We start from the raw sequence: 23,265 nt of genomic DNA on the forward strand, positions 1-23,265 counted from the left end.
GGGGACAAATATAACTATTATTTTACTGACCAGGCTGAAGAGGTTCGTTAACTTGCTCAAAGAAAAAAGGTAGTAAGTAGAATGATAACATTTAGATGTGGTGGGTTTTGGGATTTTTTGTTTGTTTGCTTGCTTGTTTGTTTGTTTGTAGGTTTTCTTTCTTTTTTTTTTTTTTATTCTGAGTCCAGGATATTCCTAAGAGTCAGAAAAACAAAACGAATTTTTTAAAAAGATTCTGAAAAGCAACCCATGAGAAGTCTTTTAACTGCTCAATGAATAATTATTCTTAAATTATGGATTATATTTTCTCAAGTAGGACAACTGTGAGTACAGACAGCTCAGAGGGTCTTTATCCTGTATTTAGGAGAAAGACACGTTGCCTTCTGCAGCTGCAGGTAGGTCTGAGACAATGGAACGGACAAGGCTTGGCTGTGTAGGAGGCTACTGTCGGGGACATGAGCCTCCTCCAACCGCGAACTGGGTCCTTTTCATGTTCAGATTCCAAGATTAGGTAGACAGGGGTTAGGGGTTATCTGCCACACTGGTCTTCTGTAGCTTCTCTACTTGTGTCACATAGGAACAGATAGTTTCTATTTCTGAACCTCCGTTTTCTTGTTCCAAAATGTCAAGGATGATCTCTCCCTCTAACGGTTATCATGGGGTTAAACAGGAGAGAATAACAAAATCCATGTGGCAATGACTATTCCACTAGCATCCATTTATGAGAAGCCTGCTAGTCTGGAAACGCACAGTGAAGAATAAACTGCTTCCTCCAACACTTGTAGTACAGGAGCTCTTGACTACAGAGACTGGCAAGAAAATAAGCAGTGACAATGAAATGTAACAGTTGAAATGATAGGAGTGAGCAAAAAGATATTTGGGTCCCAGAGAAGGACCTCCTAAACCACCCAGGAATCGGGCAAGAGGGTGGGAAGTAGGTTAGGACTTCGGAGGAAAGAATGCTTGTGCAGAGTATTGTAGGAGCAATAAGAATTCATAAGGTAAAGAGGATCCTGAAGGGAATCCCAGGCATAGGAAGCAGCCTACAAACAAGTGGGAAACTGAGAAAGATCATGTGTTTTTAAGGATCCTTTGGCATGAGTTGAAGGGTAGAGGTGGCCAAGACTCTAAGTTCATTGAGTATTAAACAATCACAGACACATATCTTACTCGGAGCATTGCGCACTAGCATTGCAGAAATGTGCTAAACTCACATGTTCATCATAGTACTATGCACAAGAGCAAAGACATGGAATCAACCTAATGCCACCAATGATGGATTAAAGAACATGTGGTCCAAATATAACATATAATACTGTGCAGCCATAAAAAATAACAAAATTATTTTCTTTGCAGCAACATGGACATAGCCGGAGGCCATTATCCTAAGCAAATTAACACAGGAACAGAGAAACGTCACATGTTCTCACTTTTAAGTGGGGGCTAAACATTAGGTACACATGGATATAAAGATGGCAAGAATAGAAACTGGCGACTACTAGAGGTGTGGGGTGGAGGGCAAGGGTTGAAAAATTAACTGTTGCATACTATGCTCAGTGCTTGGGTGACAGGATCAACTGTACCCCAAACCTCAGTATCACGCAATGTACCCATGTAACAAAGCTGCACTTGTGTCCCCCGAACCTAAAGTAAAAGTTGAAAAAAAAATAAAAATAAAAATACTAAAGCTGGGGAAACACCACAGTTGAAGAACATTGATCATTGCAGACCAAAGAATTGACAGCACTCTGTAGTTAACACATTCAGGAAGGTGTAGGTGTCCAGCTGAGGTGGAGCAATGCAGGAAGTCATCCAGCATCAAATACAGAGCAGGATTCATGCATGCACACACGCACACACACACAGGCAATGCAAGAGGGGCTAGACAGAATCAAGACCAAAACAATTTTAAAGATACATGTGGCTAAAGGTTCCACATCACTGACTAAGAATTGGCATGGAAGAACAGTACTACAAGGTAGCTACACCTGAACACTTAAAATATAACTATTATCTGGTTGGCATATGTTACGGACTTGATGTTTGTGTCTCCCCAAAGCTCATATGTTGAAGTCTTATTCAGAGATAAGGCCTTTGGAAGGTCATTAGGGTTGGATTAGGTCATGAGGATGGGACCCTCATGATGAGGTTAATGCCCTGAAGGACATCATTAAATAGGCCAGACACAGAATATATAAATCCTGCATGATCCCAGTTATATGTGGAATCTAAAAAAAGTCAAACTCGTAGAAACAGAAAATAGAAAGGTGGTTATTAGACACTGGCTGGGCAGAGGTGGGGAGACCAGGAAAGGCAGGGATGGAAAAAAAAGAAAAGGACAAATTGGTTCAAGGGTACAAAGTTTCAGTTAGACTGAGGGAATAAGTTTTAGTGATCTATTGCACTGCATGGTGACCACAGTTAATGATAATGCATATTTCAAAATGGCTACAACATAGATTTTAAACATTCTTACCACAAAGTAAAGGATAAGTTGGTGACAGATCAGATACGTTAATTAGCTTGATTTAATCTGTACAAAGTATACACAGATCAAAAGAATCACACTGTATCCCACAAATATAGGCAATTATTATTTGTCAATTAAAAAATAAATAGAAAGAAAATTAGATGGAACAACAAAAAAAGAGGAAAATATATGGATCTCTCTCTGCTCTTTGCCATGTACAAGAAGCTAGCCATCTGCAAGCCAGGAAGAGAGCCCTCACTGGACACTGGGTTTGTGGGCGCCTTGATCTTGGGCTTTTCAGCCTACAAAACTGTGAGAAATAAATGCTTGCTGTTTAAGCCAAAATAAAAGAAAAAAGTAAAAGAAAAGAAAAACATTTTTCAATTCTCAAGTGCTATATGTGTATGTGTGTTGTGCAGGGGTTGGGCAGAGAATAGACACCTACACTATTGGAGGTCAAATGGTCTTATATCGAGTCAGAGACACAGATTCGGGTGCACATAGTTTAATAAGGCACTGCTCTCGGAAGAAAATGATTGAGGGACCAAGACAGGTCAGGGCAGATGCTAAGCAAGGACGTATTTTCTATTAGTAATTGGGTTAAACTTGAGACAAGGGGTGGGCAGTCTTCCACACCCAGGTGCCAGGCAGTCATGAGTTGTGAGCAGGGACAGGTGAAGCTCTGAGTTTTCAACACTGACCCTCATAGCAACTGGCAGGGTGGTGGTGCATGGTTCTGGTAAAGGAGCTCTGCATACTATGCACAGAGGAGGGAGGAAGAAGTTCCAGTTATATTAAAGGTGTATGCTCATTCCACAGGGGCCTAGCAGAACCTGGAATTCATGAGATTTTGCAAGGAAATAGTATTTGAGCCACGTTTTAGAGGTGGATAACTTATTATTATTATTATCCTATATAACAAGTCATCAAGAAAAATTAGCAGATAAAGTACTTCGAAGTTCTAAAAAAATACAACTTTCTGGGAACCCACTGTGTGTGTGCGTATGTGTATGTGTGTGTGTGTGAGCGCGCACGCATGTCATTTTTTTTTTTTTCATTGATTCTGCAAACAAATACTGAGCATTAGTTTATGTTGAACACTATGGTAGGTCATGGAGACACTGTGATGAACAAGAACATCTATGACACCTGCCCTCATAGAACATAGAGTCACTGTTATAAACTAAGACAAATGCACAAAAGAAAAGGAACAAAATTCTGTTACAATGTATGACAAAGGAACCTGACAAACCTAGGAGTCAGGAAAAGTTCTCCCAAGGAATTCACCTTTAAACTGATCTGAAGGATGAATAAGGCCAAAGAGTAGGGGTTGTCCAGGAAGTGGGTGCAGCATGTGCAAAGGCCCTGTGGTTGCACAGAGCCTGGGTAACTCAGGGCTTTTTGTGTGTGTTTTTTTTGTTTTTGAGATGGAGTCTCACTCCGTCACCCAGGCTGGAGTGCAGTAGTGCAATCTCAGCTCACTGCAACTGCCACCTCCTGGGTTCAAGTAATTCTCCTGCCTCAGCCTCCCAAGTAGCTGGGATTACAGGCATGCACCACCATGCCCAGCTAATTTTTATATTTTTAGTAGGGATGGAGTTTCACCATGTTGGCCAGGCTGATCTCAAATTCCTGACCTCAAGTGATCTGCCTGCCTCGGCTTTCCAAAGTGCTGGGATTGCAGGTGTGAGCCACCACACCCGGCCCTAACTCAGAGCTTTCTGTACAGAGTCTGGCCTCTCCAGAGCATGCTACATGACAAACTGTCCTGCCTTCAGCAGGAAAGATATGTTCTCTTCCATGTGGCCCCAGCTCCCAAGTTCACAACTGATCAGATCAGGGCAGACACATGACCTAAGGGCAGCCAATCCCTAGGATGTCCAGTGACCTTTGACATGACTGTTGCTAAAACCTCTGCTCAAATATGCGTTCTCATCTTTGCCCTAGTCAAACCAATAATCCTCTTTAAAAGTGTTTTCTGGGAAATAAGAGCAGAGTCAGCTATTTGAGAGTTGGGGAGGGAAATAATTAAATACCAAGTGAATCCTCAAATCAAGGGCAGCCCAGGCAGCTGACAATGGCACATTAGTAGGGACATTCATGGATAGGATCCTATCCAGCCCTGCTGGGACCTGCGTTGGATCCAGAATTTCTCACTCCAATTAGCAAAATTCCAGGCACAAAACTGCTCCCACCTTTGGCATGCTATGAGAGTCCTGTTGTTTTCTTAAATTTATTATTGATAGCTTTATTAGGGGTATAACTGACATACAAAAACTGCACAAACTTAAAGTGTACAGTTTGGTGAGTCTGGGCATATGCGCATGTTCATGACACCATCACCCCAATCAAGGAAACAGTCACATCCATCACATCTAGAAGTTTCCTTGTGCTTTCTGGTGTGTTTTAATTTTGTCTCCTTTTTTTTTTCTTTCTGTGGCGGTGGTAGTGGTGGTGGTTGCTTTTTGGTAAGACCACTTAATATGAGATCTGCTCTCTCAACAAATTTTTAAGTGTACAATACAGTATTGCTAGCGCTGGCATTATGTTGTACAACAGATTTCTAGAACTTATTCATCTTGCATAATTACAAGATGAACTGCAATGAAAAAAAAAACTGCCTATTGTCATATGTCTCTGTAGTACATCTTTAATCCTGCTATCGAGGCAACCTAATAGAATTTACAGAAGGTTGTACATTATAGCTTCTACTGCCTTCTTCATACACACAGAAAAGCATCCGTTTCTGAGTCATGCACGTGACTGCATTCTGACCCTATCTTGGGCACTTTATGTGTGCATTGTCTCTGGCTCAAAGAAGTTAAATGATGAAATCAAGGACTAGAGCGACTAGGACTAAACTTGGACCTATGTGTTTGACTCTCAAGTCTATATCTTTTGGACCATTCCAAGAGACCTCATTTGGGGGTGGACATCAGAATCATGTGGTAAGATTTTTTATACTGCTATCCAAACTTCACTCTAGCTGGGCTGAATCGGAATCTTTAGGTGTAGAGCTGAGGTATGCATCATTTAAAAAATACTCTCCAGGAGATTTTGATGTGCACTCCTGGTTAATAACTATGGCATCACCCCCAGCTGCAGAGGCAGGTGCTTTCTGCCTATTCCCCAGTACCACATTCAAGGTTGTTTATCACTCATGAGCTGCTAAGAAGTGCACATTTGTTGGACTTCTGATGTTTATTTTTATGTTGAAGAATACACGGAGATATTTGAGGCTATGGAGTTGAGGGACATATGTTGGCGGGGAGCGGACCCGTGTTTGACAAGGTAGGTTTCGCAGGCTGAGCTGAATGACAGACTCCCCTGAGCCGGCTTACTGGGAGCATACGTCATATACCCCCACAGCTTCTGGTTGCTCTTCAGAATTGACTTCTCTTCCTCTTAAGCCTCTCAAGCAGTACCATCAGGCCAGCATGGGACTTAGGAAAAGGAGGAAGACAGCAAGAGGACAGCAAGGCTTGCAAGTGCTGGCTGCATTACAGCACAAGGCCCTGATGTCCCCCTGGTTCCCAGGATTCTCTTCAGCCATCCAGCTGCAGCATCTGTTCTTTCTGGGCCAGCTACAATTTCAGACTGAGGACAGAGCAGCAGGGGTATCCAGTAAATAGGTGTAAAGTGTCCTGTTAGTCTGCTGATTGGGTTCCAAACAGAGCACAGCTGCTTTTATGTTGACTGCTTTATCCCTCCTGCAAAGTGCCCATGTTTCCCTATATGAACACTCACACGTGTGTGCATGTGCACACCACACTCACACGGAAATCGGCAATGCTGTCAGCACAATGCTGGTTGGTCAGTTTCTGGCTGTCCTCATTACTAGGGGAAGTCATTTAAGGAGTTTCATGGGGTTCACACCATTGCATCTTCCTTCCATGCATTGCCCCTACTATGTCCTCCTCTTTGGCACCTTTTTCATGGGGTCCGCTAGAAACTGAGTCTGAAGGAATCATCTCCAAGGGTGTCTGGGCCTGGCACTGGACACCTTCTATGATCTGACCTATCTCCCACTAAAGCTCACAAAGCATACACAATCTCAAGACCATAACACAGATGTTAATGATGTCTTGCACATCAGACTCCCAGCCTTCAATAAATATGGTCCTTCCATCTAGTGCGCCTTTCCCCAGAGACCCATAGTTATAGTCAGAGTAGGTAAAATAGTGCTGAAGTAACAAACAATCCTAAACTCTCAGTGGGTAACAATACAAAAGCTGAGTTATCACTGTGGAAAAGGCAGCCTTTGTGGGCAGTTTTACAAAAAGCAGGGAGTCAGTGTTTCAGCCCTTCCATTTTGTGATGCTGCCACCTTAACACACACCTTCTGTATTAGTCTGCTCTCATGCTGCCGTAAAGAACTGCCGGAGACTGAGTAATTGAGAAAGGAAAGAGGTTTAATTGACTCCCAGTTTCACATGGCTAGGGAGGCCTCAAGAAACTTACAATCATGGCAAAAGGCACCTCTTCACGAGGCGACAGGAGAGAGAATGAGTGCTGAGAGAATGGGGAAGACCCCTGTAAAACCATCAGCTCTCGCGAACACTCACTCACTATCACAAGAACAGCATGGAGGAAGCCGCCCCCGTGGGTCAATTATCTCCACCTGGACCTGTCCTCCTGCCCCCCCCGCCCCAACCCCACCCATGGGTCAATTATCTCCAACTGGACCTGTCCTTGACACTTTGGGATTATTACAATTCAAAGTGAGATTTGGATGCAGACACAGAGCCAAACCATATTACCTTACAAAGGCACCACAGAAGGGGGTGGAGAGTAGCACATAAAATATTTTTTTTTTTTTTTTTTGAGACGGAGTCTTGCTCTGTCGCCCGGGCTGGAGTGCAGTGGCCGGATCTCAGCTCACTGCAAGCTCCGCCTCCCGGGTTTACGCCATTCTCCTGCCTCAGCCTCCCGAGTAGCGGGGACTACAGGCGCCCGCCACCTCGCCCGGCTAGTTTTTTGTGTTTTTAGTAGAGATGGGGTTTCACTGTGTTAGCCAGGATGGTCTCGATCTCCTGACCTCGTGATCCGCCCGTCTCGGCCTCCCAAAGTGCTGGGATTACAGGCTTGAGCCACCGCGCCCGGCCAGCACATAAAATATTTTACAGGGATGAGATAGGCATCCACTGGCTAGAGTCCAAACACATGGCCCCAAACCAACTACAAGAAAGGCTCAAAAACGGGTCTTCAATTGTGCATGTAAAGATCAAATGAGAATACAGCCAATCTCTGCCACCATGGTCATTCTGATCAGCCACAATCTATTTCACTCTTCTTTCCACACCTAGAGTAACCACATTCAAGGGAAACAGCCCTAGGCTCATGAAGTCCCAGCTTCATACTGAAACTGCAGAATCCCTGAGTGATGGGTGCTGGTGTTGGCATTAGGTCTGGATGTGACTCTTTTATGTCCAACAACCTAAGACCTGGACATATAAATTCACTACCCTTCAGAATGTACAATACTAGAAAAATAAGAGGATAACTGACAAAATTACTCCCACTAGGAGGAATGGAGAAAAGCCTCACTTGTAGCAGCCATGGGTCTACAATAGTTCTCAAATGCTGCTGGGCAGGCAAATTGAAAGCCCTCTAGCTGGAGCTGGGAATGGACTCATGGTTAGGCACAAATTCTGCTACTGATTGGAATTCCTTGGTCCGTGCCCCTGGACTCATGTAAGCTGTGCCCACTGAGTCTCCTTCTAAGAGGCTGTTCACCATTATTCCTATTCTTCTTGGACTGTTCTGAGGTAGACAGTGGGAACATGACACTTCGGGGACTATATGCTTTTTAAAGCCTACCTCTTGCCCTATAGCACCAGAGGCCAAAGGGTTGATAACAGTCTTAAAGAGTCAAACATTCTTGGAGTCCAAGTTGGTAGTTTCTTTGACAATATAATTTTCTTCAAAAGACTGATTAGGCTGTCAATCTATTTGTTTCTGGTCTCTTCTAGTAAACACATTCAAAGTTTTAAAATCTGCTTTGTTGCTTGGCTTTTCATATACAGGTTACATGAAGTTACTTTTTCAATAATTTCTAATTTATTTTATTATTTTATTTTTATTTTTATTTTATTTTATATTTATTCATTTTGAGACGGAGTCTCGCTCTGTCACCCAGGCTAGAGTGTAGTGGTGCAATCTCAGCTCACTGCAACCTCCGCCTACCGGGTTCAAGCAATTCTCCTGCCTCAGCCTCCCAGTGCTGCTGGGACTACAGGTGCCGGCCACCATAGCCAGCTAACTTTAATATTTTTAGTAGAGACAGGGTTTTGTCATGTTGGTCAGGCTGGTCTCAAACTCCTGAACTCAAGGGATTTGCCCACCTCAGCCTCCCAAAGTGCTGGGATTACAGGCGTGAGCCACCGCTGCTGGCCTCAAGATTTTTTAAAATGGCTAATTTGTAAACTCCATGAGAGTAGGGACCAGGCAGACTTGTTCACCACCATCGCACTCATCCTTAGCCCTGAGAGGTTTAACATAACCATTGTCCACAACACATGAGTGCACAATAAATGGCTTAGACTCAGCTGCACTAACTGCAAAAAAGAGCAAACACTAATATAACTTTTTATTATGGAGACACCTATTCCTGATGACTCTGTGCTAGGTACAGAATGTGACAGATATGGCTTCCAACTTACCAGGAAGATGAAAGGAGGTGAGCAGGTGAAAAGTGACTCAAAGTGGACAAAAGACAAGTATTGGACACAGTCAGATCTGGAGTCACATCCAGCCCTGCCCGGAATCAGCTGTCTGATCCTGGCCAATTTGATTAAGTTATTAGAGCTCTAGTTTCTTCAACTATATAATGTGAGTATATTCAGGCAGGTGTGAGGAGGCATATTAAAAATATACAGCAGAGAGCCAAACATAAATAAATGTTCACTACATTTACCTGACATACATATGTTACAAGGTTCATGGGTTTGTAGTGTCACCATCACAGCATCCCAGGGTGGGAGAATGGGGAAAGGAGAAAAAACAGGGTGGGGAGAAAGGGATTTCCCAAAGGGGAAATACTTTACCCTTCCTGAGTCCCACACAAATCTTATAGGTTAAGAAGATTTCATCCTCCCATCAAGAAAAGAAGAAGAAACAGGATCTGAATGGTTAAATGGCTCACTCAAGCTCTCACAGCTAATCCATGGGAAAACCCAAGCTTAGCCCTACCAGGTTTCCTTACTCCAAGGCCACTATTCTTGCTCTATGTCCTGCTTCTCCGTCACCTTGTACTCACTCAGTATTTATCTACTTCACGTCTGTCATGCACCGTGAGCCATGCTGGGCCCCAAGGACACAGTGGGGGAGTCATGGACTGCCTGGAAAGGAATTCCAGTGCTTCATTGTCACTATGTGACATCTCCATCATGCCCAGAAATACTGGTGTGGAGCAAGGATTCAGAAGGCAGACAATGTGGAACAAGGCAATTTTCAGTAATAGAAAAGGGTGGTGTACAACTTAGCAATACTGTAAACCGTTGCATTAAAGGCCCATTTTTACTGATTTATATGATTCATGAAAATAACCTGGGGAAATATGTTGGGTTCATATACCTTAGTGTGTGTACAGTATAGCAACTTGTATTTATCTTGCAGGATTTTATTAAATCAAGCAATCATTTAAAAGATAAATTTTAAAGTTTTATAATTTTAATTGGGGAAAATGCAAAAGTGCTTGACATCTTAATTCTTAAAATAGTAGAAGTTATGAAATACCTTTTTTAACTATAAAAGTTTTTTTCTTTAACTTGTGTTTTTATGTTTTCTTGGTAAATTATTTTTTATTTCATTTTTTAAAATTCTAGTAAAATTTTTTAATTTGAAATCTATCCTCTAAACAAAATTGTAAGTGTTCAACACAGTATTTTTAATATAGGCACAATGTTGTATAACAGATATCTAGAATTTATGTACCTCACATAACTAAAATTTTATACCCATTGAACAGCAACCTCCCACTTTCCCCCTCACCACTGTCAACCACTATTATACTATCTTTTTCTATGAGCTTGACTGTATTAGATACCTCATATGAATGGAATCCTGTAGTATTTGTTGTTCTGTGACTAGTTGATGTCACTGAGTGTAGTCCAAAAATTCATATGGAACTATAAATGATCTCAAATAGCCAAAGCAAACTTGAGAAAGAAGTATAAAGCTGCAGGCATTACACATCCAGATTTCAAAATACATTGCAGAACTATAGTAATTAAAACATATGGTAAAGGCATAAAAGCAGATATATAGACCAACTGAATCAAACTGCAAGCCCATCCAAACTCACCAAATTGTAGATGCTAAATATGTACAGGTTTTATGCCACTCATACCTCAATAAAGTGGTTTTAACATAATAATAGAAAACTAAGAAATGAACCAACTCATATACAGTCAACTGATCTTGGATAAGGCGTTAAGAGCACACAATGGGGAAATGACAGCCTTCACAACAAATGATGACGGGAAAACTGGATAGCCACATATAGAACAATGACATTGGACCAATATCTTACACCATATACAAAAATCAACTCAAATGGATTAAACACTTAAACGTCAGACCCCAAACTGTAAAACTCCTAGAAGAAAACATAACGGGAATGCTTTATGACATTAATCTTGGCAATGATTTCTTGGATATGACACCAAATGAACAGGAAGGAAAGCAAAAATAGATGACCAGGACTACACAAAACTAAAAAGTATCTGCACTGCAAAGGAAACAATCAACAGAGTGAAAATACAACCTGCAGAATAGAAGAAAAATATTTGCAAACCATATATCCAATAAGGGGTTAATATCCAAAAAACATAAGGAACTCCTATAATTCAACAACAACAACAACAACAAATAAATAAATAAATAATTGATTTTTAAATTGGCAAAGGACTTGAATAGTCATTTATCCAAAGAAGACATACAAGTGGCAAATGGGCATATGAAATGATACTCAGTATCACTAATTATTAAGAAAATGCAAATAAAAAACAAAATGAGATATCACTTCACACCTCATTGTCACCACGTGACATCTCTCATCATGCCCACCAATACTGGTGAGGAGCAAGGCATCAGAAGGCTGATGAGACGGAACAAAGCAATTTTCAGTAATAAAAAGGATGGTGTATTAGTAAGCAATACTGTTGACTTTTGCATTAAAAGACTCAAATGAATGAAACTTGTCAACAGTTATCTTGTAAAAGAAAGATAAGTGTTGACAACAGTATGAAAGATAAGTGTTGACAAGAACATGGAGAAACTTGAATTGTTGTACAACATTGATAGAAATGTAGAATAGTGCAGCCACTATGAAAAACAATATGGTGGCTTCTCAAAATGCTAAAAATATAATTATTATGTGATCCGGAAATCCAGTTTCTGAATATATATCCAAAACATTTGAAATCAGAATCTCCAAAAGAAATCTGCACTCATTTGTTCATTGCAGCGTCATTCACAATAGCTAAGATATGGAAACAACTTACATGTCTATCAATGAATGAATGGATGAAGAAAAATGTATCTGTATACACATACACACTAGAATATTATTCTGTCTTAATAAAGAATGAAATCCTGCCACATGTAACCACAGGGATGAACCTGAAAGACAATTTTTTCTGGTAACTTTGGTCCTTCTCTAGGTAGTTAACCTTAAAGCATATTATTCACAAATGTCAAACAGCGGCACCTCTTGCATTCAGCTACTTCATCGGTGTACAAATGTCCTTCTGGCACACTCCGTGTGCAGGAAGACATGCTGCCGCAATGAGTGTTAGCAAAGCCTGGGGCCAGAGAGGACTGAGTTCTAGGTTCACATCTTCAAGCCTTGGGGAAGTCCTCTAGGCTCACTGGGCTCAATTTGCCTATGTCTATAATCAAGAGATGATAATGAGGGATAATAATAATTGCTCTCAGAACTGAATTACGACTTTTGTGGGCCCCAGGCACCTTTGCCTTCATAGGCCTCCTTCATCCATAAAACAAGTATTTAAAATTATATTTTTGCACTGTTTGTATAAAGGTGACTATAATTCAGACTGGACCACATTCCTTATTATTTTCTGATTTTAAAAGAAATTAGAACATTCCTTTGGTCCTTAAAAAGTACTGTAGACCCTAGCTAGTACTGTAGACCTGGCTACATCTACTGTGGCCACTTATTGTAGATATAAGAAGATATAAGTCTCTATCTCCTCACCTCACTGATTCAGCACTAGCTGAGCACCCACAATGTGTCAGAAGCTAATGAGCACTGAGGGCTCTAGAAATGAATATGCTACACCAGGCTCAGGTGAAGACTGCCATTTCCATTGCTGCATCACGAACTCCTTACACAGTGCCTGAGACAGAGTTAATGCTTGATTAATGTTTGATTAGTGAATAAACCAATGGCAGCATCTCTGCTTAAAGAGATGTCACTGTCCAGAGACAACATAATGACATGTTTAATGATAATTATGCATGTCTGTGTCTTACATATGTGACTCTACATCCTCACGAAAAGAATATGAGGGTGTTCACAATAACAAGCAAGGGCATATTCAAAGCAAGGGCAAAGTACAAAGAATCCAATAGAAATGGGTATAAAAGAATAAAAAGAAGAGCCTATGTAGGAGAAATAAGATTTCTCTCTGAGAGGCAGCTCTGTGCCTCAGTTTCCCCCTCCCCACCCTGCCCTGCCAGACACACACCTCCCATCAGAGGAGAAGGGGTTGTCACGGCACAAGGCTCGGCATGGAAGGAGCCTTATAAAGCTAAACACATCCTCTTATCCAGTGTGAGCATTACTCACTTTGAGGAAGATATTGTTCTACAATTCTCTGCAATTCGACTTAAAGACAGCTTCAGAGTGGCAACCTTGTACGTTTTCTCAATGACATGCATTCTTCTGTCTGGGAAACCATCTTCGAAGTAAAACAAAGGAAGCCGGATTTCATTTTGTTGGCCAGCACAGTCATCTCAGAGAAAGGTGCTCTAGCAGAACACCCTCCCCACTGCAGGGACGAACTTATGATCTCCACGGGTGAGCCAAGGAACTGGGAAGCTGAACGTGCAGGCTGGAAACAGGCCTGTTGGGAAAGTCAAATGCCTGACACTCTAAGTGCTTTTGTTCTTCTGCGTTCAGATGTTCTCAGATTCCAAGGCATCCAACACTCATTTACTCAACAAAGGCTTCGTGGCCATCTGTCACGTGCCAGGCACACATAGGTAAATAAATCAGAAACACATCCTGCTCTGGTGGAGCTTAGAGTCTGGAGTCCCACTTGTGGATACACATCCAAAATATTCGAAATCAGGATTTCCAAGAGAAATTGGCACTCCCATGTTCATTGGCACATTATTCACAAAAGCCAAAATATGGAAACTCAAATGCTCATCAATGAATAAATGGATAAAGAACACACGCGCGCGCGCACACACACACATACACACTACAATATTATCAAGTCCTTCCAAAGAAGGACAAAAGGTATCACAACCTTCTTTGGTTAAACATTCACATCATGGTTAATGATGGGGATGAGGAGATGGCATCAGGCTCACTGATTTAAAACTCCAGCTTGGTCCCTGCTCAGCTGTGTGGCTGCAGTGACATACTTAACCTCTCCCAGTTTCAAGGTTTTCATTTGTAAAAGAAAATATGAAAGGGCCATTCTGTGAATTGAAGGAGTCCGTGCACATAAGTGGCTTACCAGCATATTTGATGTAAAGTAGATGCTCAAAAATATGATTTGAAATGATCAGTAACACACTTTTCACACTGTTGTGAAATGTGTAATTTTCAATTATTTCTTTGTTTCATGTACAACATGGTGAATGACTCACAGGATCCATTAAGGGTTGGCACTGAGTTTTTATTCATTGTCTTAGCCCCTGCAGCTCACAGATCCTAGCACAGTAGGCGCGGAATAAATGGCTGATAGATGAATAAATGAGCGCGTGTACTAAAGCCCCTGCCCAAGGAAATGGAGATCTGAAGACAAAGAAATCTCCCTAAAGTCCGTGTCTCCCCACTAGGCTGCCATTCCTCCCTTGGATGAAGGAACAGCCCTCCTTATGTCAGTGAAAAGAAAAGGAGTGTGCAGCCTTCTTTGGGGAAGAACAGGTTGCACCTCACTCTGAGTAACTGGATCCTTGATTTTTTTTTTTTTTTTTTTTTGGAGACAGAGTTTCACTCTGTCACCCAGGCTGGAGTTCAGTGGTACGATCTCAGCTCACTGCAACCTCCGCCTCCAGGGTTCAAGTGATTCTCCTGCCTCAGCCTCCTGAATAGCTGGGATTACAGGTGCCCATCAACACACCCAGCTAATTTTTGCATTTTTAGTAGAGACAGGGTTTCTCCATGTTGGCCAGGCTGGTCTTGAACTCCTGGCCTTAGGTGATCTGCCTGCCTCAGCCTCCCAAAGTGCTGGGACTACAGGCGTGAGCCACCACAACCAGGCTGAATCCTTGATCTTTAATGACAGTCTGTCAGAGCCTGCGTATTCATCAGCTGTGATGGCTATTTATGTCTCAACCTGGTCAGGTCACAAAACCCAGGTATTTGGTCCAACATTACAGATGTTTCTGTGAAGGTATCTTTTAGAGGAAATTAATATTTAAATCATTAGACTTTGAGTACAGCAGATAACCCTCCGTCGTATGGGTGGGCCCTGTTCAGTCAGTTGAAGACCTTTCAGTAGAAAAAGACTCACTTTCCCCAAAGAAAAAGAAATTCTGCCAGCAGATGGCATTCAGACTTGGATGGCAACTCTTCCCTGGGTCTCCAGCCTGCCAGCCTACCCTGTAGACTTTAGACGTGCCAGCCTCCACAAGTGCGTGACCCAATTTCTTAAAATCTTAAAATATACACGCGCAAACACATTCACACACACACGTACAACTTATTGGTTCTGTTACTCGGGAGAAAGTAACACATCGCGCATGTGCCAACTGCCCCCAACTGGACCAGGCAGTGTCAGGGATATCACAGTAAAAACAGCACACAAAGGGCTAAAGGAGGCCTCCGGGATGATCATATCCAATTGTCTCTCTATACGTTGAGAAACTGAGACCCAGAAAGGGTAGGTGCCTGGCTCAACGTCACACAGCAGGTTGGCACTGAGGAAAACCACATGGCAGACTCTTCACTCAATGTCTCACCACAAGGCTGCATTGGAGCTCGTGGAGTAACATTTGATTTCATTATGTGGATAAATAACAGAAAAAATAATTTCAGCAGGAGGTTTTTATTGGGCATGTTTGTGTCAGGCTGTATGCGCAAGGCCTTTATAAGCTTATTTCATTTAATCTTCTCAGCACCCTGTGAGCCAGGCATTAGTATCTCCTTTGACAGATAAGCCATGAGTCAAAGAGGGTAAATAATTCCCCTAGCATGAAGCTGCTGGTTTCAGATGCAGAGGGAATATAAGTACTTGCTCCATCAACTCTAAATGTGGAATGTCTAGATGTCAAAGGTGCTGCAGGAAAGAACAGAGGCCACGAGGGGAGAGGGGCTGGGGCTAATGAGAGAAAGACATGGCCTGTTGCAGCAACCCTCACCTCCCTGTGATCTTTTAAGCCAATCAGCTCGTTTTGCTATGAAGCTCCAGTTTTGCAAATGTATCTGCAAGGAAAGGCTTATTTTGAAGGGAGCACCTGTTCTCTAATCCTTCCAGCTGATGCTGCAATCTGTGCGGATTCCAGTGTTATTTGTTAATGCGCTGGGCTTCTCAGGGATTTGGATACATAGCTCCCAGGGGAGGTGGAAGGAGTGGATTTTATTCTTTGCTTGGCAGCACTTCTCTGGTGGGAAGGCACAGGGTGGGTGCACAGCACTGAATCTACATAATTGGATGGGAATCAAATGGAAAATGCACAGGAAAAGAATCAAGTCCTGAAAATAACCCATTGAGCTCAACTCCGTGAGCAAGTTCAAAGCTAAGCACTCACAAATAAACCATTTTATCTGACTCTGGTAAAAGACAGGGATGTCTGCTTTGACACACATCCCCAAAAATAGCCAAGAAGAGAAATAAAAAGAAATGCTATACTGTATCATGGGCCTAAGTCTATTTCTGCAGTGTTTTTACACACATTAACTTCTGAAATCCTCCCTAGAAGGTAGATGTGATCCCATTTCACAGTTAAGGAAACTAAGTTTCCACAAGAGTGAATGAGTTCCCCCAAGTCACATAGCATTTACCGTAGCAGGCATTTGTAACCAGAGTCTGCTTTCTACCACATCGTGACAGTCTCAGAGATAGAAATTTGGTTGGGCCATGCTCAGATGTGTCATCTGTAATAGAGTCTGGTGGACTGAAATGGTCTATCATGTGTCCCATTCCATCCCACCCCATACCAGGTCTAATGTTCTGAGCTGGGCACGCATACGTCAGCGGAGATGCCCCTCGTTCCACAGCTGCCTCCTGCAGCCTGTTACTGGCTCCTGCCGTGTGAAGCAATGGATGGTCCGTGTGGCCTCAGTGTCTTGCTGCTCAGCTTCCTACATGAACATGATTCACACATTTGTATCATTCATTCCCCACACTTTTATTGAGCACTGAGTATGGCGGGCATGGTGTTGGCCCTAGGGATGGGGAGCTGAATGAGGAGGTTTCTATTCCCAGCCACTCAGAGCCCAGTGGAGGAGGGACAGAAATGCCTAGAGAATTGAAGAGGAAGTATTTCTTTTTAAAAAAATCAGAGAGTACTTTCACATTAGCGGTGGCATCTAACAAGGTCTTGGAGGGTGTGCGGGGAGTTGCACATCAGAGTCCTTCAGGACAGAAACCTTCTTGTAATCATCTTCATAAGCTCCTGTGGCAGAGCCTCAGCAAAGGCCCTTGGCTTGGGAGATGAGTGTTGAAAGTGTTTTGAATTGATCTGTGACCAATGACATCCCCTAACGCCCCAGGCCACATTCCCTGGAAAACAGTTTGAGTGGAAGATTTTCAGGCAGTAGATTACTGAGGTTCCGAGGGCCAGCCCTGGTTCTGAGGCTCTTCAGTCTCCACATGGGGTCTACTGAAACTCTAGGTGCCAGCCCACATGGGGGCTGAAGGAAGGAAGGCTGGACACAGGGAAAAGCTGAACTGTGATTTAGTCACTGCAAAGGCTTCAGCCGACCATGGGGAGCTCTGCCTCAGTGATGGTCCTGGTGCAAAAGACCCGCAGCAGGGTAGTCCAACGACATGCTACAGGGCTCACTGCTTTCCACTCGCTTTCTTACTCATTCAGTTCCTATCTTCTGGGCCCTACATCAGCGCTAAGGATGTCAGGTTCTGAGAAGCTCAGTGGTTGACTGAAGTTCTGCATCTACAAGTCATTGGAGTCTACCCTGGAACTGGTCTTATTTGGCTCTAAAATCTGCTCCTTCCATCACATAGAACCCCTTTCTGGCTTGAGGTCCTCTCGGCAGGCTCTTGACAACTCTTTTCTTCGCTTCTCAGGACCATAAAGTCACGTGACACAGCAGCTTGGACCAGATGAAGACATGACTTGGGCAGTTTTTGCCACCAGACCTCCTGGCTGGGTCTCAGAGCTAGCAAAGACATCACGGGAGAGCCAGCTGAATGCATTACCTAATATTCTGAACAGTTTGTGCACAGAGCTTGACTGTATACGAGGATAGAGCACCTCTTTTGTGGGGCTGACTGGGCATGGACAGTTTATCACACTTACAATGTGGGCTACTCAGAAATTAGTAGTGATGGTTACTATTAGTGTGATGGTTACTTTTATGTATCAATTTACTTGGGCCATAAGGCACCCAGATGTTTGGTCAAACATTATTCTGGGGAAGCCTGTGAGGGTATGTCTGGAAGAACTGGTCAATTGAATAAAGCAGATAACCCTCTCTAACATGAATGGGCCTCACCCAATCCACTGAGGGCCTGAATAGGACAAAAAGACTGAGTGAGAGAAAACTGTCTCTTATTTATTGTCTTTGATCTGGGACATCAGTTTTCTCCTGCCTTTGGACTTGGACTTGGAATGGGCCTTATAACACCAGCTTTCCTGCTTCTGAGGCCTTTAGCCTTGGACTGGAATGATACCATCTGCACTCTTGGGTCTCCAGCTTGCTGACTGAAGATTTGGGGTCTTCTCAGCCTCCAGAATCATGTGAATCAATTACTTATGATAAATCTCTCTCTCTCTCTCTCTCTCTCTCTCTCTCTCTCTCTCTCTCTGTGTGTGTGTGTGTGTGTGTGTGTGTGTGTGTGTATCCCATTAGCTGTATTGGTCCTGTTTCTCTGGAGAATCCTGAACAATACAGGCTGGTTATTTATGAGTAAACCACTAATAAAAACACAGCACACACTGGCTCAGGAGAAATGAGCAGAATCATACCCTGTGTAGTTAAAGCCCTGCACATCACAGAAGAGTAAGGGATGTTTCTTGGGATAAAAGAACAAGGAGAAGGACAGGCTATGTATAGTCAGCAGCTAGTGAGTATTGGATACCGGGCTAGGAACTTTACATTCATTACAACATTTGGGTACATATAACACTTCATGAGATTATTAGCTATTGGGGAGCCCACTCTACAGGTGGGAAAACTGATGTTCAGAGAGTGCACAAATGAAAGTGGGAGCCAGGTTTTGAAAGCAGGCATGGCTTTCAATGTTATCACACAGTCTGAGTGGCCCCCTCACAGCACAGCCTCCTGACCTACAGAGAATCGTATTCTTCCAAGAGACCACATATAAGAAGTATCATATGAAGACCACATTCCTTGTATCTATCCCAGGGCTTGGCCTTAGAAATATTTCTGATAGAGCTTGTAGTGATAAAAAGAAGAGGTGGGAAGATGGTGAAAGGAAGTGTTAAATTAGCAAAAATCTCTGAAGTGGATGTTTCAAAGAAGCATGAATCTCATAGAACATACACTCTGTAAAGTAAAGTTTGAAAGTTTTGAAGCAACTGCCCCACGCAGGCCTTACCTCTGAGGAAGTCGGCTTGCAGTATCCAGCTCCAAAGACCAAGTTTTCCAGAGAAATGATAGACTGTTCTTGTCCGGTGTCTGGGCCACCTTTACCAAGCCAGGAGCCTCTTCCTGGACGAGTAAAACTAAATGAAAGATAATTGAAAGGGTGAAAAAGGAGGTAAAGAAAGTGATGGTGCCATTAACTCAGCCCCTTTGAGGGGTGTTCCTGTGAAGCCTTTGGGATAAGTCATTTAGGAGTAGTTCACCCCCAGGAGGTGTTTGCATGTGACATTTGTGGATGTCTTGATAATAAAGAGGGTATAACTGGCATGTAAGCTTGAAAGTCAAAGATGATACATATCCTACAACGTGTGCATGTAAATGCCCACCCTGAATACCAACAGCATACCTGTAAGAAACACTGAAGCAGAGCTCCAAGCTTATATCACTAGAGGGGAAGGTGGCATGGGCTCCGGAAGTTTCAGGGGCAACTCTGACCGGACAAGGTCTGAGTCCTGTCACTGCTCCTTCCACCCCCTCGTCCCACTCCCTGGACCTCTTTTCTTCTATGGAAAAGCATAAACCATCTTCCTCCATGATCCACACAAGAATCTAATACGATGTCAAAGACTGTCATAAGCCAGAAAGCACTCACTGTGTCAATGCTAATTGGGAAGACCATAACCTACTCAGCTCACAAATGCACAGTTCCTGCCTAGCTCTGCAATCCAAAGATTAATGGACATGTGATGGCAATGATCAATGTCAGGATCAAAGGAGATTAGGAAAAGATGTGTGATTATTCAAATTTATCATATTTGAGTTTATGGTCATCTTCCTCTATCTTTACCTATTTGATTTTCATCAATTGATATACCAGTAATGTTTACTGGTTCTCGTATTATTTTTTAGATCTCTTCTATTCAATTTCTTTTCTAATGGATGTTTTGTCATATCGTGGATACTATATTCTAGGCATGTTTTTGTCCCTCAGTAAAATTTAAAGTCTCTGATGGCAAAGAGAGTCTTGACAATAAATAACCCCAGATGATGTCTTCACCATCTTCACTATGGGTGCTTAAGAAACATTTGTGGAAGGGCTTAATCCAAGAGATCCAGGTTCCTGCTTAAAATATTGACAGGAAAATAAATTTAGCATTATATTTCTGTTTAATTCATTTATTCAAATATGTATTAGGCCCATACCATATGCCAGGCAGTGGGTTAGGTGCTAGGATGAGAAGATGATAAAGGCACAGCCTTCACCTTAAGACATTTGTCTAGAGAGCAAAGGAAACCAATAGATGTAATACAATGCAGGAAAACTCAGGCCAGTGTGTGCAGGAGAGCAATTTCCGAGGCAAACGAGGTGAAAAGAATACCATTCAGGACATAGGCATGGGCAAGGACTTCATGTCTAAAACACCAAAAGCAATGGCAACAAAAGCCGAAATTGACCAATGGGATCTCATTAAACTAAAGAGCTTCTGCACAGCAAAAGAAACTACCATCAGAGTGAACAGGCAACCTATAGAATGGGAGAAAATTTTTGCAATCTACGCATCTGACAAAGGGCTAATATCCAGAACCTACAAAGAACTCAAACAAATTTACAAGAAAAAAAACAAACAACCCCATCCAAAAGTGGGCAAGGGATATGGACAGACATTTCTCAAAAGAAGACATGCATACAGCCAACAGACACATGAAAAAATGCTCGTCATCACTGGCCATCAGAGAAATGCAAATCAAAACCACAATGAGATACCATCTCACACCAGTTAGAATGGCGATCATTAAAAAGTCAGGAAACAACAGGTGCTGGAGAGGATGTGGAGAAATAGGAACACTTTTACACTGTTGGTGGGATTGTAAACTAGTTCAACCATTATGGAAAACAGTATAGCGATTCTTCAAGGATCTAGAACTAGAAATACCATATGACCCAGCCATCCCATTACTGGGTATATACCCAAAGGATTATAAATCATGCTGCTATAAAGACACATGCACATGTATGTTCATTGCGGCACTATTCACAATAGCAAAGACTTGGAATCAACCCAAATGTCCATCAGTGACAGACTGGATTAAGAAAATGTGGCACATATACACCATGGAATACTATGCAGCCATAAAAAAGGATGAGTTTGTGTCCTTGTACGGACATGGATGCAGCTGGAAACCATCATTCTCAGCAAACTATCGCAAGAACAGAAAACCAAACACCGCATGTTCTCACTCATAGGTGGGAACTGAACAATGAGATCACTTGGACTCGGGAAGGGGAACATCACACACTGGGGCCTATCATGGGGCGTGGGGAGGGGGGAGGGATTGCATTGGGAGTTATACCTGATGTAAATGACGAGTTGATGGGTGCTGACGAGTTGATGGATGCAGCACACCAACATGGCACAAGTATACATATGTAACAAACCTGCACGTTATGCACATGTACCCTAGAACTTAAAGTATAATAATAATAATAATTAAAAAAAGAATTTGTCTAGAGATGATCCTCAGAGTATGGCCAATCAGTGAGGGGGCAATAAAGCCAGCCTCTCAGGGTTCAACTCCCTAAAGGCTGTGTGACCTAAGGCAAGTTTTTAATCTCCCTACGTCTGCTTCTTCCTGTCAGAAGGTTTGATACCAGCACCCTAGCCATTTGGTGGTTGTGGGGGTCCCATGGGATAAGCTAGGGGCAGCTTCCAGTACAGTGTCTGTCAAGCAGCAAGGCTTCCATCAATGCTAGGAGCTATCTGTTGTTAATACCACACATATAATAAAATAGAATCACTGCTCTGATTTCTTTTGAATTGCAAGTTGAAGAAACTCTATAATTTACGTGGAAGATGGATAAAAGGAACATCCACAAGAAAAGTAGAAAGTGTGTATGTGGATATTCCTGGCACATTCACTGGACAGACTGCAGATTAACAACTAAAATAACTTGTTATTTACTTAATTAGCTTTTCTGGTGGATCTGAATCCCTCAAGTGAAATCTAATCATATCCATTTGGGAGTTAAAAATGGATTCTTTGCTTCAGCTTGTTTTAGTGAAGGCTAAGGGGTTTTGGAGGTTAAATGTTAATTTCACACCTGTTTCATGATAATTGGATTTAACCACTTTTCTGGAAAAGTTAGTGCTTGCCCTATTTGACAGGCATTTCCCACAAGCGTAAAGGGTTCCCTTTGTTTCCAGTTGCTGTGATCCAACTGATAGAAGTTCTTCCTGCAAAATCCAGAAGACAGAAGACAGTTCTATTTTTACCCCCATCCCTGGAGAAATCTAGCCCTTACTGTGAATTTATATCTGTGTTTCACTCCACCAAGGCTTCTGCAGACAAACTTGCAAGACTCTTTTGGTCGGAAGGTTAAACATTTTACTAAGATTTCTGATTCCCAAATTCTCATTAGGATAGTATCAGGGCCCCCATTATAAAATGGGAGTGAAGCCTGCTGATATGGTTTCGCTGTGTCCTCACCCAAATCTCATCTTGAATCGTAGTTTTTGTAATACCCACATGTTGTGCGAGGGACCCAGTGAGAGGTAATTGAATCATGGGGGTGATTACCTCCATGCTGTTCTCCTGCAGTGAGTTCGTTCTCATGAGATCTGATGGTTTTATAAGGGGCTTTCCCCTATTTGCTCAGCACTTCTCCTTGCTGCTGTCATGTGAAGAAGGACATGTTTGCTTCCCCTTCCACCATGATTGTAAGCTTCCTGAGGCTACCTCGGCCCAGCAGAACTGTGAGTCAATTAAACCTCTTTTCTTTATTAATTACCCAGCCTTGGGTATTTCTTTATAGCAGTATAGGAATGTAATAATACAGTAAACTGGTACCACAAAATGTGGC

The 23,265-nt window shown here is 42.5% G+C and overlaps 1 protein-coding gene across 3 annotated transcripts in view; it reads right to left on the minus strand.

Moving 5' to 3' along the window:
* FAM135B (family with sequence similarity 135 member B) overlaps positions 1-23,265 on the minus strand; it is a 352,320-nt gene that overhangs the window by 88,992 nt on the left and 240,063 nt on the right. For all 3 annotated transcript variants that reach the window (XM_073018372.1, XM_008001609.3, XM_038000098.2), the window contains exon 7: positions 19,420-19,546. In XM_073018372.1, the coding sequence (XP_072874473.1) occupies positions 19,420-19,546 (127 nt within the window). The remainder of the gene's footprint in view (positions 1-19,419; positions 19,547-23,265) is intronic.

The sequence above is a fragment of the Chlorocebus sabaeus genome, chromosome 8 (genome assembly GCF_047675955.1).
Source record: "Chlorocebus sabaeus isolate Y175 chromosome 8, mChlSab1.0.hap1, whole genome shotgun sequence".
Lineage (NCBI taxonomy): Eukaryota > Metazoa > Chordata > Mammalia > Primates > Cercopithecidae > Chlorocebus > Chlorocebus sabaeus.